The following is a 17,490-nucleotide window of genomic DNA, read 5'->3' as shown; positions in this document are numbered from 1 at the left end:
TGTATCAAACCGCATGTCATACAGCAACTGTCAGCCATAAATCACACCAATTTGAAAGAGTCACAGCAGACATGTATTTTCAAACGTCATTAAAAGCTTTCTCATTTACACAATTCTATATTCGATGAACTCAAAGGCAAAAACAATAAGTCACACCGGCCTTATATAAGCCATTGAGAACATACCATTCAGAATGGATATTTGTGGCATTCTCAGCATAAATAACCACTTAAAAATAAAGACTCATCTCCCACTTGTAAAGTGTATGGTAATTTCAAGATTTGAGTTTGCTGTAAATAAATATGCAGCATACAAAATGTAACGTCTCCTCATAGAGACAGCAGTCCAGAAGGCACATCGTCGGGGAAGAGAAGAGAAATCACAGTTGTTAGAACGAGCGGTGAGCAGCAGAGGACGGCCTGCAACCCTCTCCATCTTACTTTCTGAAAATAACTTTCGTTTTTTTTGGTAAAATACAAATAACATGGTTGGATAGTAACTTGATAGGCCTATATCTGATTAAAAAAATGGTTAGGTTGTTTCATATTCATTGTTTGTAAATTAATTAGAAACATATACTATATACAAGTTTACTTGACATTAGGATTTGTCAACATGAAGTCCCATAAAAGCGACTATCCATCCTCAAACGGAGCAGTCTCACTAAGTCAGATTCTCGGTTCCAATTATTACCCTTGGAGTTGATCGACTCCGCTCTGTAGCGCCCTCTGTAGGCAGTGGGAGGACAGGACCTGAGCCACATGTGGGCAGCAGCAGGACGGGGCCTCTGTATGGTGGGGCCGAGGTGTGGGGGCCGGGGGGGCCCAGGGCCGGGGGGGCCCAGGGGACCGGGGGGGCCCAGGGCTGCAGTCAGACAGACAGACAGACGGTGCTACCTGGCCTTCAGGCTCTGTAACAGGCTGTAAACGTCCTCCTCCTTACTGAGGCCCTCAAACAGAGGAATCAGCTCCAGCAGCTCTGTGTCTGCCATGTCGTCAAACCACGACTGCACTGGCACCTACGGAAGGGAGGGAGAGACAGAGAGAGAGAGAGAGACAGAGAGAGAGACAGAGAGAGAGAGGGGGGGGGGGAAGAGAACCATCAAGAGGGAGAGAGAAAAAGCAAAATAATGACAGGGATGCAGAGATGGAGAGAGAGGGAGGGATGGAGAGAGAGGAGAGAGAGGAGGGATGGAGAGAGAGGAGGGATGGAGAGAGAGAGAGGGATGGAGAGAGAGGGAGGGATGGAGAGAGAGGAGGGATGGAGAGAGAGGGAGGGATGGAGAGAGAGGAGGGATGGAGAGAGGGAGGGATGGAGAGAGAGAGAGGAGGGATGGAGAGAGAGGAGGGATGGAGAGAGAGGGAGGGATGGAGAGAGAGGGAGGGATGGAGAGAGAGGAGGGATGGAGAGAGAGGAGGGATGGAGAGAGAGGGAGGGATGGAGAGAGAGGGAGGGATGGAGAGAGAGTAGGGATGGAGAGAGAGGAGCGATGGAGAGAGAGGAGGGAGGGAGTGAGAGGGAGGGATGGAGAGAGAGGAGGGAGGGAGAGAGAGGGAGGGATGGAGAGAGAGGGAGGGACGGAGAGAGAGGGAGGGAGGGATGGAGAGAGAGGAGGGATGGAGAGAGAGGGAGGGATGGAGAGAGAGGAGGGATGGAGAGAGAGGAGGGATGGAGAGAGAGGGAGGGATGGAGAGAGAGGGAGGGATGGAGAGAGAGGAGGGATGGAGAGAGAGGAGGGGTGGAGAGAGAGGGAGGGATGGAGAGAGAGGAGGGATGGAGAGAGAGGGAGGGATGGAGAGAGAGAGAGGGATGGAGAGAGAGGAGGGATGGAGAGAGAGGAGGGATGGAGAGAGAGGAGGGATGGAGAGAGAGGAGGGATGGAGTGAGAGGAGGGATGGAGAGAGAGGGAGGGATGGAGAGAGAGGGAGGGATGGAGAGAGAGGGAGGGATGGAGAGAGAGGAGGGATGGAGAGAGAGGAGGGATGGAGAGAGAGGGAGGGATGGAGAGAGAGGAGGGATGGAGAGAGAGGGAGGGATGGAGAGAGAGGGAGGGATGGAGAGAGAGGGAGGGATGGAGAGAGAGGGAGGGATGGAGAGAGAGGGAGGGATGGAGAGAGGGGGGGATGGAGAGAGAGGGGGCTGAGGAGAGAGGGGAGGGGATGGACAGCGAGCGGGCTGGGGGAGAGAGGGGGGGAGGGCGGGAGGGGGGGGAGGGAGGGCTGGTGGGTGGAGGAGGGGATGGAGGGGTGGAGGAGAGAGCATTGTCAGATGATCTGCTCTGTGCACTCAAAACAATGACGCAACAGTTGCTAAACTGTTAAACACACAGCAGCTGGGCCAAGATGGGCAGACTAACTGGCGTCTACCGTAGGACAACATGGTTATAGCATCATGTCTATCTATCTCCACAGCACAGTATACTGTACACCCACATCGCAGGGCTGCATTCAGGTTTGGCAGGTTTGGCTTGTCATTCATGAGTACTGTATTCTAAAATCACAAAGGTGAGATGCTGCCGTGCTCAATAGCTTCTAATTAGGTGCTCGGGGGTGTACTGTAGTTGATTGACAGGGTTCCTACAAGTTTCAACAAGTCAAATGTAAGACCTTTTTAGACCTTTTTTAGACCTCTTTGGATAGAATTTTAGACCTATTTGCGACACCTATGATAGCTTTTTGTCATCCTCGAGGTGATGAAATTAGGGATTTCACTGCCATACAGACAAAAAAGGAAGCGATTGGCATTTTTTTGGTTCCAGCTTGATTAATTTCCACGTAAATAGATGTGGTCGGACTGATTTCTTTGCAGGATCTCATTTTTAAGACCTAGCACCTCATTTTTAGACCGAATAACTGACATTTGATACCTTTTTAGGCCTTATTAATTAGAATGCTGGATTTTAGACTTGAAGGCTTTTTAAGACCAGCGCGGGAACCCTGGATTGAAAGCGCTGGCAGCTGACAAGGCTAAAGTATAGCATCCTAACTCAGCAGCTCAAGCGACGAGGTAAATACCTGATGAGGAGTTATCTATCTAGTTATCTATCAAAGTTATCTATCTATTTATCTATCTAGCTATCTATCAAAGGCCACATAGGTGACAGCTACGTAGCTACCACGCCTCCCCCAAACTTCTTCACAGAGGAAACCTCATCCATGAGAAACACTGACAATCTGTGCAGCACTGTGTATGATGTATGGTGTGTATGCAGGTCTCCCTGGTTAAATACATCAAAAATAATGGTTAAATAAATCAAACTTTTAGCTCAATCCTGTTTCTCAAACAGTACTGCAGCTACTGCATAATGATCATTCAGTGCTCAAACGATCTAATAGCATCATTACTACATCCATTACGTCTCCCACTTACTCCCTTCTGCTCCATTAGGACTCTGTGTGGGTGAGAGAGAGAGAGAGAGAGAGAGAGAGAGAGAGAGAGAGAGAACAGCTACACTGAACAAAAATATAAAGTCAACGCTTTAGTTTTTGCTCCAATTTTTCGTGAGTTGAAATCAAAGACCTAAGACTTTTTCCATGTACCGTATTTTCCGGACTATAAGTCACACTTTTTTTCATAGTTTGGCTGGTCCTGCGGCTTATAGTCAGGTGCGACTTATATATCAAAATATATATAATTTCATACTGACTGACATGAACCAAGGAGTAAACATTACCGTCTACAGCCGCGAGAGGGCGCTCTGGGCTTGTGACAACTATATGCTGCTCCTGTACCACTGAAGAATTAACTGAAACATTAACGGGAGCTTGGTGAACTTGCTTACCGGTAACTTGCTTGTTGGACTCGCTGGCTTGTTATGTTAATTTAGCCTATTCAGCCTCCCAGGTATGTTCTTTATGCTATTGTGTAGCTGAATAACTGTTAATGTGTTATGTTAACATACCGAATTCTATTCAGCCTGTTGTTCTGTGTGCTATTGTGTAGTTGAATAACTTGCCTTTCCAGATTAAATGTCTGTTCTTGGTCGTGGATTTTGTGAAATACATTTCTAAATAAATGCGACTTATAGTCCAGTGCGACTTATATACGTTTTTTTCCTCTTCATGGCGCATTTTTTGCAACCAAGTATTTCTCTCAAATTGTGTTCTAAAATTGTGTTTCCAATTCCAATTGCAATTCTCGGAAACGCCTTTGGAGACGGCTTATGTCTCCAAAGAAATGTTATGTGAGAAATGAACATTCAATTCACGGGCAACAGCTCTGGTGGACACTCCTGCCAATTGCACGCTCCCTCAAAACTTGCAACATCTGTGGCATTGTGCTGTGTGATAAAACTGCACATTTTAGAGTGGCCTTTTATTGTGACCAGCTTAAGGCACATCTGTGCAATAACCATGCTGCCTAATCAACATCTGGATATGCCACACCTGTCAGGTGGATGGATTATCGTGGCAAAGGAGAAGTGCTCACTAACACAGATTTAAACAAATTTGAGAAGACAATTTGAGAGAAATAGGCCTTTTGTGTACAAAAAAAAAATCTGTTTTTGCTTTCTTCTTGGTCGCCATAACTTGCTTTTCTGTCTGTTTTGTACTTGTCTTTTCTGTCCGTTTCAAAGAGTTTGGTCTGTTTACGTATTGAGTCACTGCCGCCGTTTGATTACAATTGACTGCGCATGCCCAGAACGTTCTTCTACGGTATTTGACAGATCGTGTTCAGTTTTGGCTTTTCGTATGGACAGAGATATTTTTGTGGGTTGTGAGTTTTTTTTTTTAAACAAGGGCGAAAATATCTGCTTAAAAAAATATCCATATACGTGTAGTCCAGGCCTAAGTGTAGCAGTCCTCCAAACTCTCAGGAAAGACTTCTGGTAGCAGACACATAGAACATGGCCATTTCGCAGACAGTTTTATCCAAAGTGATTTATTTAGTGAAGATTCATTCAGTAGAATATTTGGCAACATGTGGGAATTGCAACACACAACTATAGTGTTGCAAGATCCATGATCCATGATGAAGTACTCACGGCATTCTCTGGGTGGAAGATGTAGGATGCAGGAGAGTTGTCTATGATGATGACCTTGCTGAGCTCTCTCCCCAGCCTGCTGAGGTCTTTCACGTAGTTCCCTCGATGGAACACGCAGGATTCCCTGAAGAGTCTTACTCGGAAAACCCCCCACTGGTCCAGCAGGTCGGCTACAGGGTCGGCGTACTGCAACACACAGGGACCGACAGGACCGACAGGCATCACACATACACTCAGATATGCAGACGTTTCCAACGTGCCCTGAAAACGTATTTCATATTTTCTCAATAAGTACAGTAACAAACACAGGAGTCGTTAGATAAAGCCGTACTACCTGTGAACTCTGTTACATCACAAAAACCAGCGTCACGGAAAATGCTATATTGCTTGTGACGTAGGCCAGGATTTCAGCCTTAAACGCCTCAAGCAAAATGTAAGAATCCCTTTTTAATGTGTACAGTAATTTCCCCCTTGTCTAATGTCTTATGGCGTGAGGATCATTACGGAGGAAAATAGTTGCAAAAACCTTGGCTAAGCTGGCTGTGAAGAGAACACATTCAAACAGCTCTCCCATCTTCTGCAGGAACTCATCCACGTAGGGCCTCTTCAGCACGTACACCTGGAACAGAAACACATGGCTGGTCTAAGGGGGGCTAGGAGACAGTAACACATGGCTGGTCTAAGGAGACAGTAACACATGGCTGGTCTAAGGAGACAAGGAGACAGTAACACATGGCTGGTCTAAGGAGACAAGGAGACAGTAACACATGGCTGGTCTAAGGGGGGGAGAGAGACAGTAACACATGGCTGGTCTAAGGAGACAGTAACACATGGCTGGTCTAAGGAGACAGTAACACATGGCTGGTCTAAGGGGGGGGAGGGAGACAGTAACACATGGCTGGTCTAAGGAGACAGTAACACATGGCTGGTCTAAGGGGGGCCAGGAGACAGTAACACATGGCTGGTCTAAGGAGACAGTAACACATGGCTGGTCTAAGGAGACAGTAACACATGGCTGGTCTAAGGGGGGGGAGGGAGACAGTAACACATGCAGTGGAGGCCCAGACACAGAGCATAACAACCCAAAACACATTCTCACCACAACATGGATACATTCTCTCTCTTCTTCTTGTTGTCTCTGTGGATCAGTTGCTGCCTCCCAGTGCAAGTAACCAAGAACAGGCTGACCAGATACACACAGCCTATCCTGGATTACTTGAACAAGGTCACAGCCATGACACTGCTTAACACTCTGCTTAACACTACTTAACACTGCGTAACACTGCTTAACACCGCGTAACACTCTGCTTAACACTCTGCTTAACACTGCATAACACTCTGCTTAACACTGCTTAACACTGCTTAACACTCTGCTTAACACTCTGCTTAACACTGCGTAACACTCTGCTTAACACTCTGCGTAACACACTGCCTAACACTGCTTAACACTCTGCTTAACACTCTGCTTAACACTACTTAACACTCTGCTTAACACTGCTTAACACTGCTTAACACACTGCTTAACACTCTGCTTAACACCGCTTAACACTGCGTAACACTGCTTACCACACTGCGTAACACTCAGCTAAACACTGCTTAACACTGCTTAACACTGCGTAACACTCTGCTTAACACTCTGCTTAACACTCTGCTTAACACTGCTTAACACTCTACTAACACTCCTTAACACTCTGCTTAACACTCTGCTTAACACTGCCTAACACTGCTTAACACTGCTTAACACTGCCTAACGCTGCGTGACACTCTGCTTAACACTGCTTAACACTGCGTAACACTGCCTAACACTCTGCTTAACACTGCTTGACACTGCGTAACACTGCTTAACACTCTGCTTAACACTCTGCATAACACTGCTTAACACTCTGCTTAACACTGCTTAACACTGCTTAGCACTGCTTAACACTGCTCAACACTGCTCACCACAGCTTAACACTCTGCTTACCACACTGCTTAACACTCTGCTTAACACTGCTTAACACTCTGCTTAACACTGCTTAGCACTCCGCTTAACACTCTGCTTAACATACTGCCTAACACTCTGCTTAACACACTGCTTAACACTCTGCTTACCACTGTTTAATACTCTGCTTAACACTGCTTACCACTGCTTAGCACTCTGCTTAACACTCTGCTTAACACTCTGCTAACACTGCTTAACACACCGCTTAACACTCTGCTTAACACTGCTTAGCACTCTGCGTAACACACTGCTTAACACTACTTAACACTCTGCTTAACACTCTGCTTAACACTGCTTAACACTGCTTAACACTGCTTAACACTCTGCTTAACACTGCCTAGCACTGCTTAACACTGCTTAACACTGCCTAACGCTGCGTGACACTCTGCTTAACACTGCTTAACACTGCTTAACACTGCCTAACACTCTGCTTGACACTGCTTGACACTGCGTAACACTGCTTAACACTCTGCTTAACACTCTGCATAACACTGCTTAACACTCTGCTTAGCACTGCTTAACACTGCTTAGCACTGCTTAACACTGCTCAACACTGCTCACCACAGCTTAACACTCTGCTTACCACACTGCTTAACACTCTGCTTAACACTGCTTAACACTCTGCTTAACACTGCTTAGCACTCCGCTTAACACTCTGCTTAACATACTGCCTAACACTCTGCTTAACACACTGCTTAACACTCTGCTTACCACTGTTTAATACTCTGCTTAACACTGCTTACCACTGCTTAGCACTCTGCTTAACACTCTGCTTAACACTCTGCTTAACACTGCTTAACACACCGCTTAACACTCTGCTTAACACTGCTTAGCACTCTGCTTAACACACTGCTTAACACTACTTAACACTCTGCTTAACACACTGCTTAACACTGCTTAACACTCTGCTTAACACTGCTTAACACTGCTTAACACTGCTTAGCACTGCTTAACACTCTGCTTACCACTGCTTACCACTGCTTACCACTCTGTTTAACACTCTGTTTACACTGCTTAACACTGCTTAACACTGCTTAACACTCTGCCTAACACTCTGTTTAACACTGCTTAACACTCTGCTTAACACTCTGCTTAACACTACTTAACACTCTGCTTAACACTACTTAACACTGCTTAACACTCTGCTTAACACTCTGCTTAACACTCTGCTTAACACTCTGCTTAACACTACTTAACACTCTGCTTAACACTGCTTAACACTCTGCTTAACACTCTGCTTAACACTGTGCCATCGATAGGAAAAGGTGCTGAGTTCCCATACACACACCGAGAGGCATGCACACAAAAAACAGAAACATTACGGACATGCGGACCTTTTCATCAAACCCTGTCACATATTTGTTGATCTTTAAAAAAAAAAAAATATATATTGGCCTTGTCCATTATTAGTTTTGGTTTGTTGTGATTGATTGAATTATTTGAACTGTACATGGATGTTCTGTGGGAATCCTGTATTCCCCTTGTGTAGAGTACAGTAGAGTACTAGTATCTAACAACCAGACTGATGTTCTCACAGCCGACCTCTATCTCAGTAACACTCACTGTACCTGATGAACGGTCCCATCAATCTCCACAGGAACAATGAAGTCTGCATTGCTGATTGGCTGCAAGGAGAGAGAGAGAGAGAGAGAGAGAGAGAGAGAGAGAGAGAGAGAGAGAGACATTCTTAATGTTAACTTCATCTCTCTCAAAACAAACAAACACAACTACCACGCCCCTACTGAGGTGTTTCTCCACACCAGAGAAAGTACAAGCTTGACTGAGATGCCTTGAGGAGACTAGGGGAGCCTTCAGCGTGGTGTGGATGGAGTACTAACTCCAGTGTGTTTCAGACGGGTTAGCCTCGGGGGAGAACCTGTGTGCTGCTGCCTGACAGTCGCTACGGGGAGAGAGGGACTTCTGTCGTTCTCATAGGCTGACTCCACTCATCTTTAAAGAAGAGGGAGGAAAGAGGGGGGAGAGGGGTAGATGGGTAGAAACAGTTCCGACAGAATGAAAGGACTTAGTGGGCGATGCAAGAGAGGGAAGAGACAAAGAGCTTTTCTTCTCAATATCTTGCAGAAGATATTCTACCACTAAGCAGTTAGTGGTGACAAACAATGGAGTATAAGGCTTATTTTTATTTTTTTTACAGCTCAATGACACACATGCAAATATTAGTCAAAGACCAACATACATACAACATATACTCTGCTGAACTTTGATCCATGCTACGGTCTGTCAACAGCTTTAAGCTCTGGTCAAAATATCAATGCCATGTGGAGTGATGTTCAACTCCCATCCAACCCCCACATGATTAGGGGGTCAACTTCCACAGTATCCAGCAGGGGGAGTGTTTGCTGTAAGAATGCAGCAGATAGAGGTCTGACCTCTGATCACAGTCCAGTCTACTTACTGTATAGTTATTTTGGCATTCAACCGTGAGCTGTTCTCTCTCACTAGCGTCCTCCCACTGTGGCCCATGACCCGCTTCAGGTATCTCTGTGTGACCCCACCAAACCAACTACTGAACGACCCCGAAGGAACTAGCAAAGACTACGCTGTTTACATTTACATGTTTGGCATTTAGCAGAAACCTTATTCCAAAGCGACTTACAATCGGTACATTTGACTAAGCAAGTGAATCATCAATCCACCAGTCGTAGTAGGAAGAGTAATCTAGCTCAGGCCAGCGGCCATTGGCAGTCTCAGTGATAGAAGGAAAAAAAATATATATATAGACACTGTAGAAAAGAGAGACAGTACAAGGGGGGCAGTAGAAGTCATAAGGGACATAGTAAAGGGGAAAAGCGGGTGTCTCAGGAGACACAGTGCTGGGGGGTAGTGGAGGTCTCAGGAGGAGCAGTTAAGGTGTAACCTGTCTGTGATCCGCAAACACAGACACAGGTCCTTTACCCACAGCTTAGGAAACACTGCTCTCCCAGTCTGCACAGCATCTGTCCTGGGTGGACAGGTGTGTACTGTAGACATGTGGCCTTGTGCATCTACAGACACAGCCAGTGTGTGACGAGACTAGCCAGCGGTGGCTGGGCTCAGAGAGGGGACCTCATCTCCATCTGAGAACAGAGAACCTGGGCTTCCTGAGAGCTCCTCCTGCTACATCAGGACTTTCTGCTCCTCCACTGGGTCATACAATCATCTGGCTGAAAACCAAACTACACACAACAGCTGCTTATGTCTCAACTCTCTTTAATTGGCGTAGATGCCAAGACAGCCTGAAGGGAGGGAGATCCAGCATGAAAAGAGGAGAGAGAGAGGGGGGGGGAGAGAGAGTGATAAAAGAGAGTGATAGAAACAGAGTGATAGGGAGAGAAAGAGAGATGGATAGAGTTTGGTTTAGTGTGTCGTGATTCTAGAAATCACGTTGACCTTTCTCTCCAAACAAGCTCAATGAGTTCTAACACACCTTCACTTCATCTGTGTCCTCTACCAGTGGCCTCCCTCCCTCTCTCTCTCTCTCTCTCTCTCTCTCTCTCTCTCTCTCTCTCTCTCTCTCTCTCCCACTCTCTCACTCTCTCTCTCCCTCTCTCCCTCTCTCCCTCTCTCTCTCTCTCTCCCTCTCTCTCTCTCTCCCCCTCCCTCTCCCTTCCCCCCCCCCTCTCTCTCTCTCTCTCTCTCCCTCCCCCCCTCTCTCTCTCTCTCTCTCCCTTTCCCCCCCCCTCTCTCTCTCTCTCCCTCTCTCCCTCCCTCCCTCCCTCCCTCTCCCTCTCTCTCTCTCTCTCTCTCTCTCTCTCTCTCTCTCTCGTGGACAGACTCTCACACACAGACACACACACACACACACACACACACACAAACACAAAAACACAAACACACAACCAGGTACAATCAGTTTGGAAAATAGAAGAAGTGGGTCACTGGGGTGCGAGCAGGTTCTCCCCGGAGGGGTCTTTGGAGAGAAGAGCGTGTCCATGTGAAGAAAAGAGCCCAACTAGAATGAGGCAGTAACTCCCCTTCCTGTTTCATAAGAGACTCGACCGAGTCTGTGTTAACTGTCTCCCATTCTCCAGGCTTACTGAGCTGATACTGTATGGTAGGCTGGGTCATTATGCACTCATACACACTGTCTGACTCACTCAATGCTCTCGGAGAAGGTCTTAGTGAATTTGAACAGCACCGATACTCTAACGGTATTGTACGCCAGTTTACCTTGAAGGAGCTGTGTACCAGAGTCTCGTCTAGGTCTATCACCACACAGCTCTTCCCATAGTCTGGTATGCTAACCTCTGGCAGGAGGAACTTGGCTGGTGGCTGGAAGGAGAAACACAGCAGATACACACACACACACACACACACACACACACACAAGGTCATTAGAGAGGAGAGAGATTGATAGAGACTGCACACACACACACACACACACACACACACACACACACACACACACACACTCACAAAAGACACACACACACACACACATACACACTCACAAAAGACACACACACACACACACACTCACTCACAAAAGACACACACACACACAGCTATTGGCACAGACAGATGGACATTGTACACATAGTAATTAGTGGAGAATGAGTGGGTGATGAGGGTGATGAGGGAGCATCTCTGAGATGAAGAGGACAGGCGGAGTAGGCCACGCTGTCCAAGGCTCTGACAGTACACCAGACACTTACTAGCAGCGTATTACCCAGCAGGCCACACTGCATGCTCTACAGTGCCTCGTTGGCCATGGTGTCCTCCCAGTAAGCCATGTACAGCCCATGTAGACGCCACCAAGGTTACATAATAATAATAATAATAATAATAATAATAATACATTAGACTTTTAGCGCTTTTCTAGACACTCAAAGAGGCTTTACAAATGGAACAGATTGAGTAGTAATAATAAAAAGAAACAACAAATAAATAAAAGATAGTATAGGGTCTAATTCATTTTTAGATGACTAAATCTAAGTGTCTTTGTAGGACAGTTAGACTAGATTTCGGGCGGACAACCACCGCCAGCGGCGAAATGAGTCCTAGCTAGGCCGTTAAAAAGCAGATTTTTTTCTCCCTATTCTAATGTGTTACTGTGGCTCCTTCTCCTATCTGGTCTAGTCTGGTCTAGTCGAGTCTAGTCTAGTCTAGTCTAGTCTATACTGCCTCGTCACGTTGACTTACTGTAGCCTAGCAGGGCAGTGACTACACCGCCTCTGGCACATCTCCCAAACAGAGAAGATGCAGAAACACTAATGTGATGACATGTCCTCTGCCAACCTGGCAGATGGGAGCGCCATAGGGGGGATACACAAACACACTCACACACAGACATGAATTTACTGTACGCTAACATTGTACGCAAACATGATTGTGTTGTGTGTATGATACAGTGTTAAAGAAATCTAGATAGAGTTTATAGGACCCCCTCGACAACGAGATAGCATATCTCAAGGGGCTATTCCTAATAAAGCAATTTCTTATATATATATAGTATGTTTCGTTGAATCGTCCCTTTCGCACAGCGCCGCGTCCTGATGGAGTACAGGAACGAGGGCGTTGAACGACGTCCCGTGAGGCTGTGACATGTGTGATTTCTCCAGAGCAGCAGAGTGAGGGAGACCTTGACGTTCTCCAGGCAGAGCCAGAGTGACAAACGGCCCTTCAGCACCCCAGCGTGAGTCACACTGAACCACAGCCAGGGGGCGCCACCAGGGTGCACGCAAGGTTTAATACCGTGCAATGACTTCACTAACTGGTCCAGTTAAGAGACTGATTGACTGATGAACAGATCCCAAACTTCTCCATCAAGACAACATGGACTTAATGCCAGGGTCCAGAGACACTATCATGGCAGCATCTGCAAAACTGCAATGATCAAACTCTCCCTATTTAAACCTCTGTCTGGGTCTAGTTCCATTTTTTTTAATCTCCTAAATAATTCAATTGTACTAAATAATTGAATATTGCCTACAAAAAGACTCTATGAGAATGTTTTGAATCGAATTCCCATACATTTCTTGAATTAATCAAAGTTTGGGAATCGGTATCTTATCACTACAAGCTTGTTCTGTGACCTGGGGTCCATTTAGTTGACTTAAACCCACCATCTGTTAATAATTGGGGAAAAAACTGTTGAAGTTCTCTATCCTTATAATTTCTCTCTTCTTTTTCTGTATTTTCTCTCTATTCTTTATTCTTTATCTTTTTATTTTTTGTTCTCTTTAAAAAAAAAAATGATGCAGGATGAACTTAGACAAGTGAAGAAAACTTGTAAAGTGTATGAAATGAACTTGAAATGTAATGTACAACCCTGCAATAAAGTATTAAAAAAAAGTAGCAGTGGAACAGAGCAGGTATTTCAGGTGTTATTGGGCTGTAAGGGCCAGTTAGGTATATTAGTAAGGGCATTTTACCAGATATTTGACCAATCTGCGAAGTAAATCGTTACCAAGAAATTTCTTCACCAATGTGTTTCTAAAGGTGTGTAATAACATGTCCTAAAAGGTTGAAATTCAACTCCTGTGGGAAACCTCATAAAAAACTGCTCAAAGTTGGGGTACCGATAACCGATTTTCGAAAATTCGAAAATGCTTAAATTGGACTTGAGTAACTTTTGAGGGGTCAAACTAGGCATTTTTCATGAAATTTAAGTACTGGAAGTATTACTAGGCCTGGTACTTAATGGGACTTAGTCTGTGGACACTAGAGTCTAAGCTCCAGGGCAGGGAGGCTGGTAGGTAGAGTGGCTGAGTAAGAGGCTCTGAGACTGGGCCTAGTGTTGTAGGACATGTGTTGTAGTACTGGTCCTGCCAGTACTACTAGTAACTAAAAACGTTTTTTAGGATACCAGGGATGCATTCTTCTGGAAGTCGCGGATGGCTGTCCTTATCAGTGGGGGGGTGCTTAAGTGTGGGGGCCCGGGACCGCCTGGTGCACGTGGTAGGGTGTGGAGGAACCAGGGGGTGTTATGGAGGAAAGGAGTCCGATGATGAGGCACTTAGACCGGGCACTATAGGGTAGGTCATAGGCCCTGGAGGTCAGAGCTCCAGAGGAGGGTTGAATGGTAGACAGCTAGGCCCAGTGAGGTCACTCCTAATCGGACTGGCAGTGTATCACATAGGCTCTGGAGGTCAGAGCTCCAGAGGAGGGTTGAATGGTAGACAGCTAGGCCCAGTGAGGTCACTCCTAATCGGACTGGCAGTGTATCACATAGGCTCTGGAGGTCAGAGCTCCAGAGGAGGGTTGAATGGTAGACAGCTAGGCCCAGTGAGGTCACTCCTAATCGGACTGGCAGTGTATCACATAGGCTCTGGAGGTCAGAGCTCCAGAAGAGGGGTGACTGGTAGACATCTAGGCCCAGTGAGGTTACTCCTAATCGGACTGGCAGAGTAGCAGTTAGCCCCTGGAGGTCAGAGCTCCAGAAGAGGGGTGACTGGTAGACATCTAGGCCCAGTGAGGTTACTCCTAATCGGACTGGCAGAGTAGCAGTTAGCCCCTGGAGGTCAGAGCTCCAGAAGAGGGGTGACTGGTAGACATCTAGGCCCAGTGAGGTTACTCCTAATCGGACTGGCAGAGTAGCAGTTAGCCCCTGGAGGTCAGAGCTCCAGAAGAGGGGTGACTGGTAGACATCTAGGCCCAGTGAGGTTACTCCTAATCGGACTGGCAGAGTAGCAGTTAGCCCCTGGAGGTCAGAGCTCCAGAAGAGGGGTGACTGGTAGACATCTAGGCCCAGTGAGGTTACTCCTAATCGGACTGGCATAGTAGCAGTTAGCCCCTGGAGGTCAGAGCTCCAGAAGAGGGGTGACTGGTAGACAGCTAGGCCCAGTGAGGGCTCTCCTAATCGGACTGGCAGTGTATCACATAGAGCCTGGATGTCAGAGCTCCAGAAGAGGGGTGACTGGTAGACATCTAGGCCCAGTGAGGTCACTCCTAATCGGACTGGCAGTGTATCACATATAGCCTGGAGGTCAGAGCTCCAGAAGAGGGGTGACTGGTAGACAGCTAGGCCCAGTGAGGGCTCTCCTAATCGGACTGGCAGTGTATCACATAGAGCCTGGATGTCAGAGCTCCAGAAGAGGGGTGACTGGTAGACATCTAGGCCCAGTGAGGTCACTCCTAATCGGACTGGCAGTGTCTCACATATAGCCTGGAGGTCAGAGCTCCAGAAGAGGGGTGACTGGTAGACAGCTAGGCCCAGTGAGGTCACTCCTAATCGGACTGGCAGTGTATCACATATAGCCTGGAGGTCAGAGCTCCAGAAGAGGGGTGACTGGTAGACAGCTAGGCCCAGTGAGGGCTCTCCTAATCGGACTGGCAGTGTATCACATAGAGCCTGGATGTCAGAGCTCCAGAAGAGGGGTGACTGGTAGACAGCTAGGCCCAGTGAGGTCACTCCTAATCGGACTGGCAGTGTATCACATAGTACCTGGAGGTCAGACCTCCAGAAGAGGGGTGACTGGTAGACAGCTAGGCCCAGTGAGGGCTCTCCTAATCGGACTGGCAGTGTATCACATAGAGCCTGGATGTCAGAGCTCCAGAAGAGGGGTGACTGGTAGACATCTAGGCCCAGTGAGGTCACTCCTAATCGGACTGGCAGTGTATCACATATAGCCTGGAGGTCAGAGCTCCAGAAGAGGGGTGACTGGTAGACAGCTAGGCCCAGTGAGGGCTCTCCTAATCGGACTGGCAGTGTATCACATAGAGCCTGGATGTCAGAGCTCCAGAAGAGGGGTGACTGGTAGACATCTAGGCCCAGTGAGGTCACTCCTAATCGGACTGGCAGTGTCTCACATATAGCCTGGAGGTCAGAGCTCCAGAAGAGGGGTGACTGGTAGACAGCTAGGCCCAGTGAGGTCACTCCTAATCGGACTGGCAGTGTATCACATATAGCCTGGAGGTCAGAGCTCCAGAAGAGGGGTGACTGGTAGACAGCTAGGCCCAGTGAGGGCTCTCCTAATCGGACTGGCAGTGTATCACATAGAGCCTGGATGTCAGAGCTCCAGAAGAGGGGTGACTGGTAGACAGCTAGGCCCAGTGAGGTCACTCCTAATCGGACTGGCAGTGTATCACATAGTACCTGGAGGTCAGACCTCCAGAAGAGGGGTGACTGGTAGACAGCTAGGCCCAGTGAGGGCTCTCCTAATCGGACTGGCAGTGTATCACATAGTACCTGGAGGTCAGAGCTCCAGAAGAGGGGTGACTGGTACACAGCTAGGCCCAGTGAGGGCTCTCCTAATCGGACTGGCAGTGTATCACATAGGTCCTGGAGGTCAGAGCTCCAGAAGAGGGGTGACTGGTAGACAGCTAGGCCCAGTGAGGTTACTCCTAATCGGACTGATAGTGTATGACATAGGCCCTGGAGGTCAGAGCACCAGAAGAGGGGTGACTGGTAGACAGCTAGGCCCAGTGAGGGCTCTCCTACTCAGCCTGGTAGTGCAGGACCTGAGGCCCTGGAGCTCATGTGACCTCCAGCATAGGGCCACAGGCCTAGTCACAGCACCCATGGAAGGTGTGTTGTCTCTGGGCTGTGTGTCTAGCTGAACACCTCTGGTAGTCCTTGGTACATCTCATGTTGGTACATGAGAGTGAAGCTATTCAGCTTCACTCTCACCTCCCTTTTTTTTTTAGGCCTCCATTACAGGTAGGTCACTGCCCAGCAGAGTGACTCTCTGCTGGGCTGTGTGTGTATGTGAACAAGCCTGGTTCTATCGTTCCACATGCAGTGAGGCCCATGACTCTGCATCAGTGCCCAGCAGAGTGTCTCTCTGCTGGGCTGTGTGTGAGTAGCTCAAAGGCCTAAAGGTCAACTCATGTGACCTCCAGCACAGGGCCTATGGGTCTTTAACCATGCCCATGATAGTGACTCTCTGCTGGGCTGTGTGAGTAGCTGAACACCTAGCTGGTAGTCTGGTTGGTACATCTCTTCCACAATGGGAGGTGAGAGTGAAGGCCTCCATAACAGGTAAGTTACTGCCCAGCAGAGTGTCTCTCTAAAAAAAAGGGCGTGGCAGTTTCTCTACCAGGAAGTGGTCTTGGTGACAAATAAATGCTTGCAATCAACTCAGAATCATGAAAAATGCCTAGTTTGACCCCTCAAAAGTTACTCAAGTCCAATTTAAGCATTTTCGAATTTTCGAAAATCGGTTATCGGTACCCCAACTTTGAGCAGTTTTTTATGAGGTTTCCCACAGGAGTTGAATTTCAACCTTTTAGTACATGTTATTACACACCTTTAGAAACACATTGGTGAAGAACATTTTTGGTAACGATTTACTTCGCAGATTTTCATATGTTTCCCTTACTATATGTACATGTATATATATATATATATATATATATATATATATATATATATATATATATATGTATATATGTACCCAGTATACACCCAGAGTGTAGTCACCTTTGTGAGTCCTTGACTGGACACAGTTAGAAGTAACACCAGACCTGGTCTCCACAGGCACTTCCTGTCTCTGCTGAGCTCTGGTCAGAGCAGACAGGAGGACGGTGGTTCTACTGCGTAATGTTGTAGACCGGCTAAGGTAAATATCCTCAATTAACCCAA

General features: G+C 47.2%; 1 protein-coding gene across 2 annotated transcripts in view; it reads right to left on the bottom strand.

Moving 5' to 3' along the window:
- Positions 1-892: 892 nt before the first annotated feature.
- ctdspla (CTD (carboxy-terminal domain, RNA polymerase II, polypeptide A) small phosphatase-like a) overlaps positions 893-17,490 on the bottom strand; it is a gene marked incomplete at both ends in the record, with an annotated part of 55,191 nt that continues 38,593 nt past the window's right edge. For both annotated transcript variants that reach the window (XM_080548821.1, XM_080548822.1), the window contains 5 exons: positions 893-1,018; positions 4,985-5,170; positions 5,511-5,603; positions 8,534-8,590; positions 11,136-11,237. In XM_080548821.1, the coding sequence (XP_080404947.1) occupies positions 893-1,018; positions 4,985-5,170; positions 5,511-5,603; positions 8,534-8,590; positions 11,136-11,237 (564 nt within the window). The remainder of the gene's footprint in view (positions 1,019-4,984; positions 5,171-5,510; positions 5,604-8,533; positions 8,591-11,135; positions 11,238-17,490) is intronic.

Source organism: Nansenia antarctica (genome assembly GCF_963989245.1).
Source record: "Nansenia antarctica genome assembly, chromosome: 19".
NCBI lineage: Eukaryota > Metazoa > Chordata > Actinopteri > Argentiniformes > Microstomatidae > Nansenia > Nansenia antarctica.
Note: the sequence above shows the minus strand (reverse complement) of the source record. Positions and strands in the feature narration are given on the sequence as shown.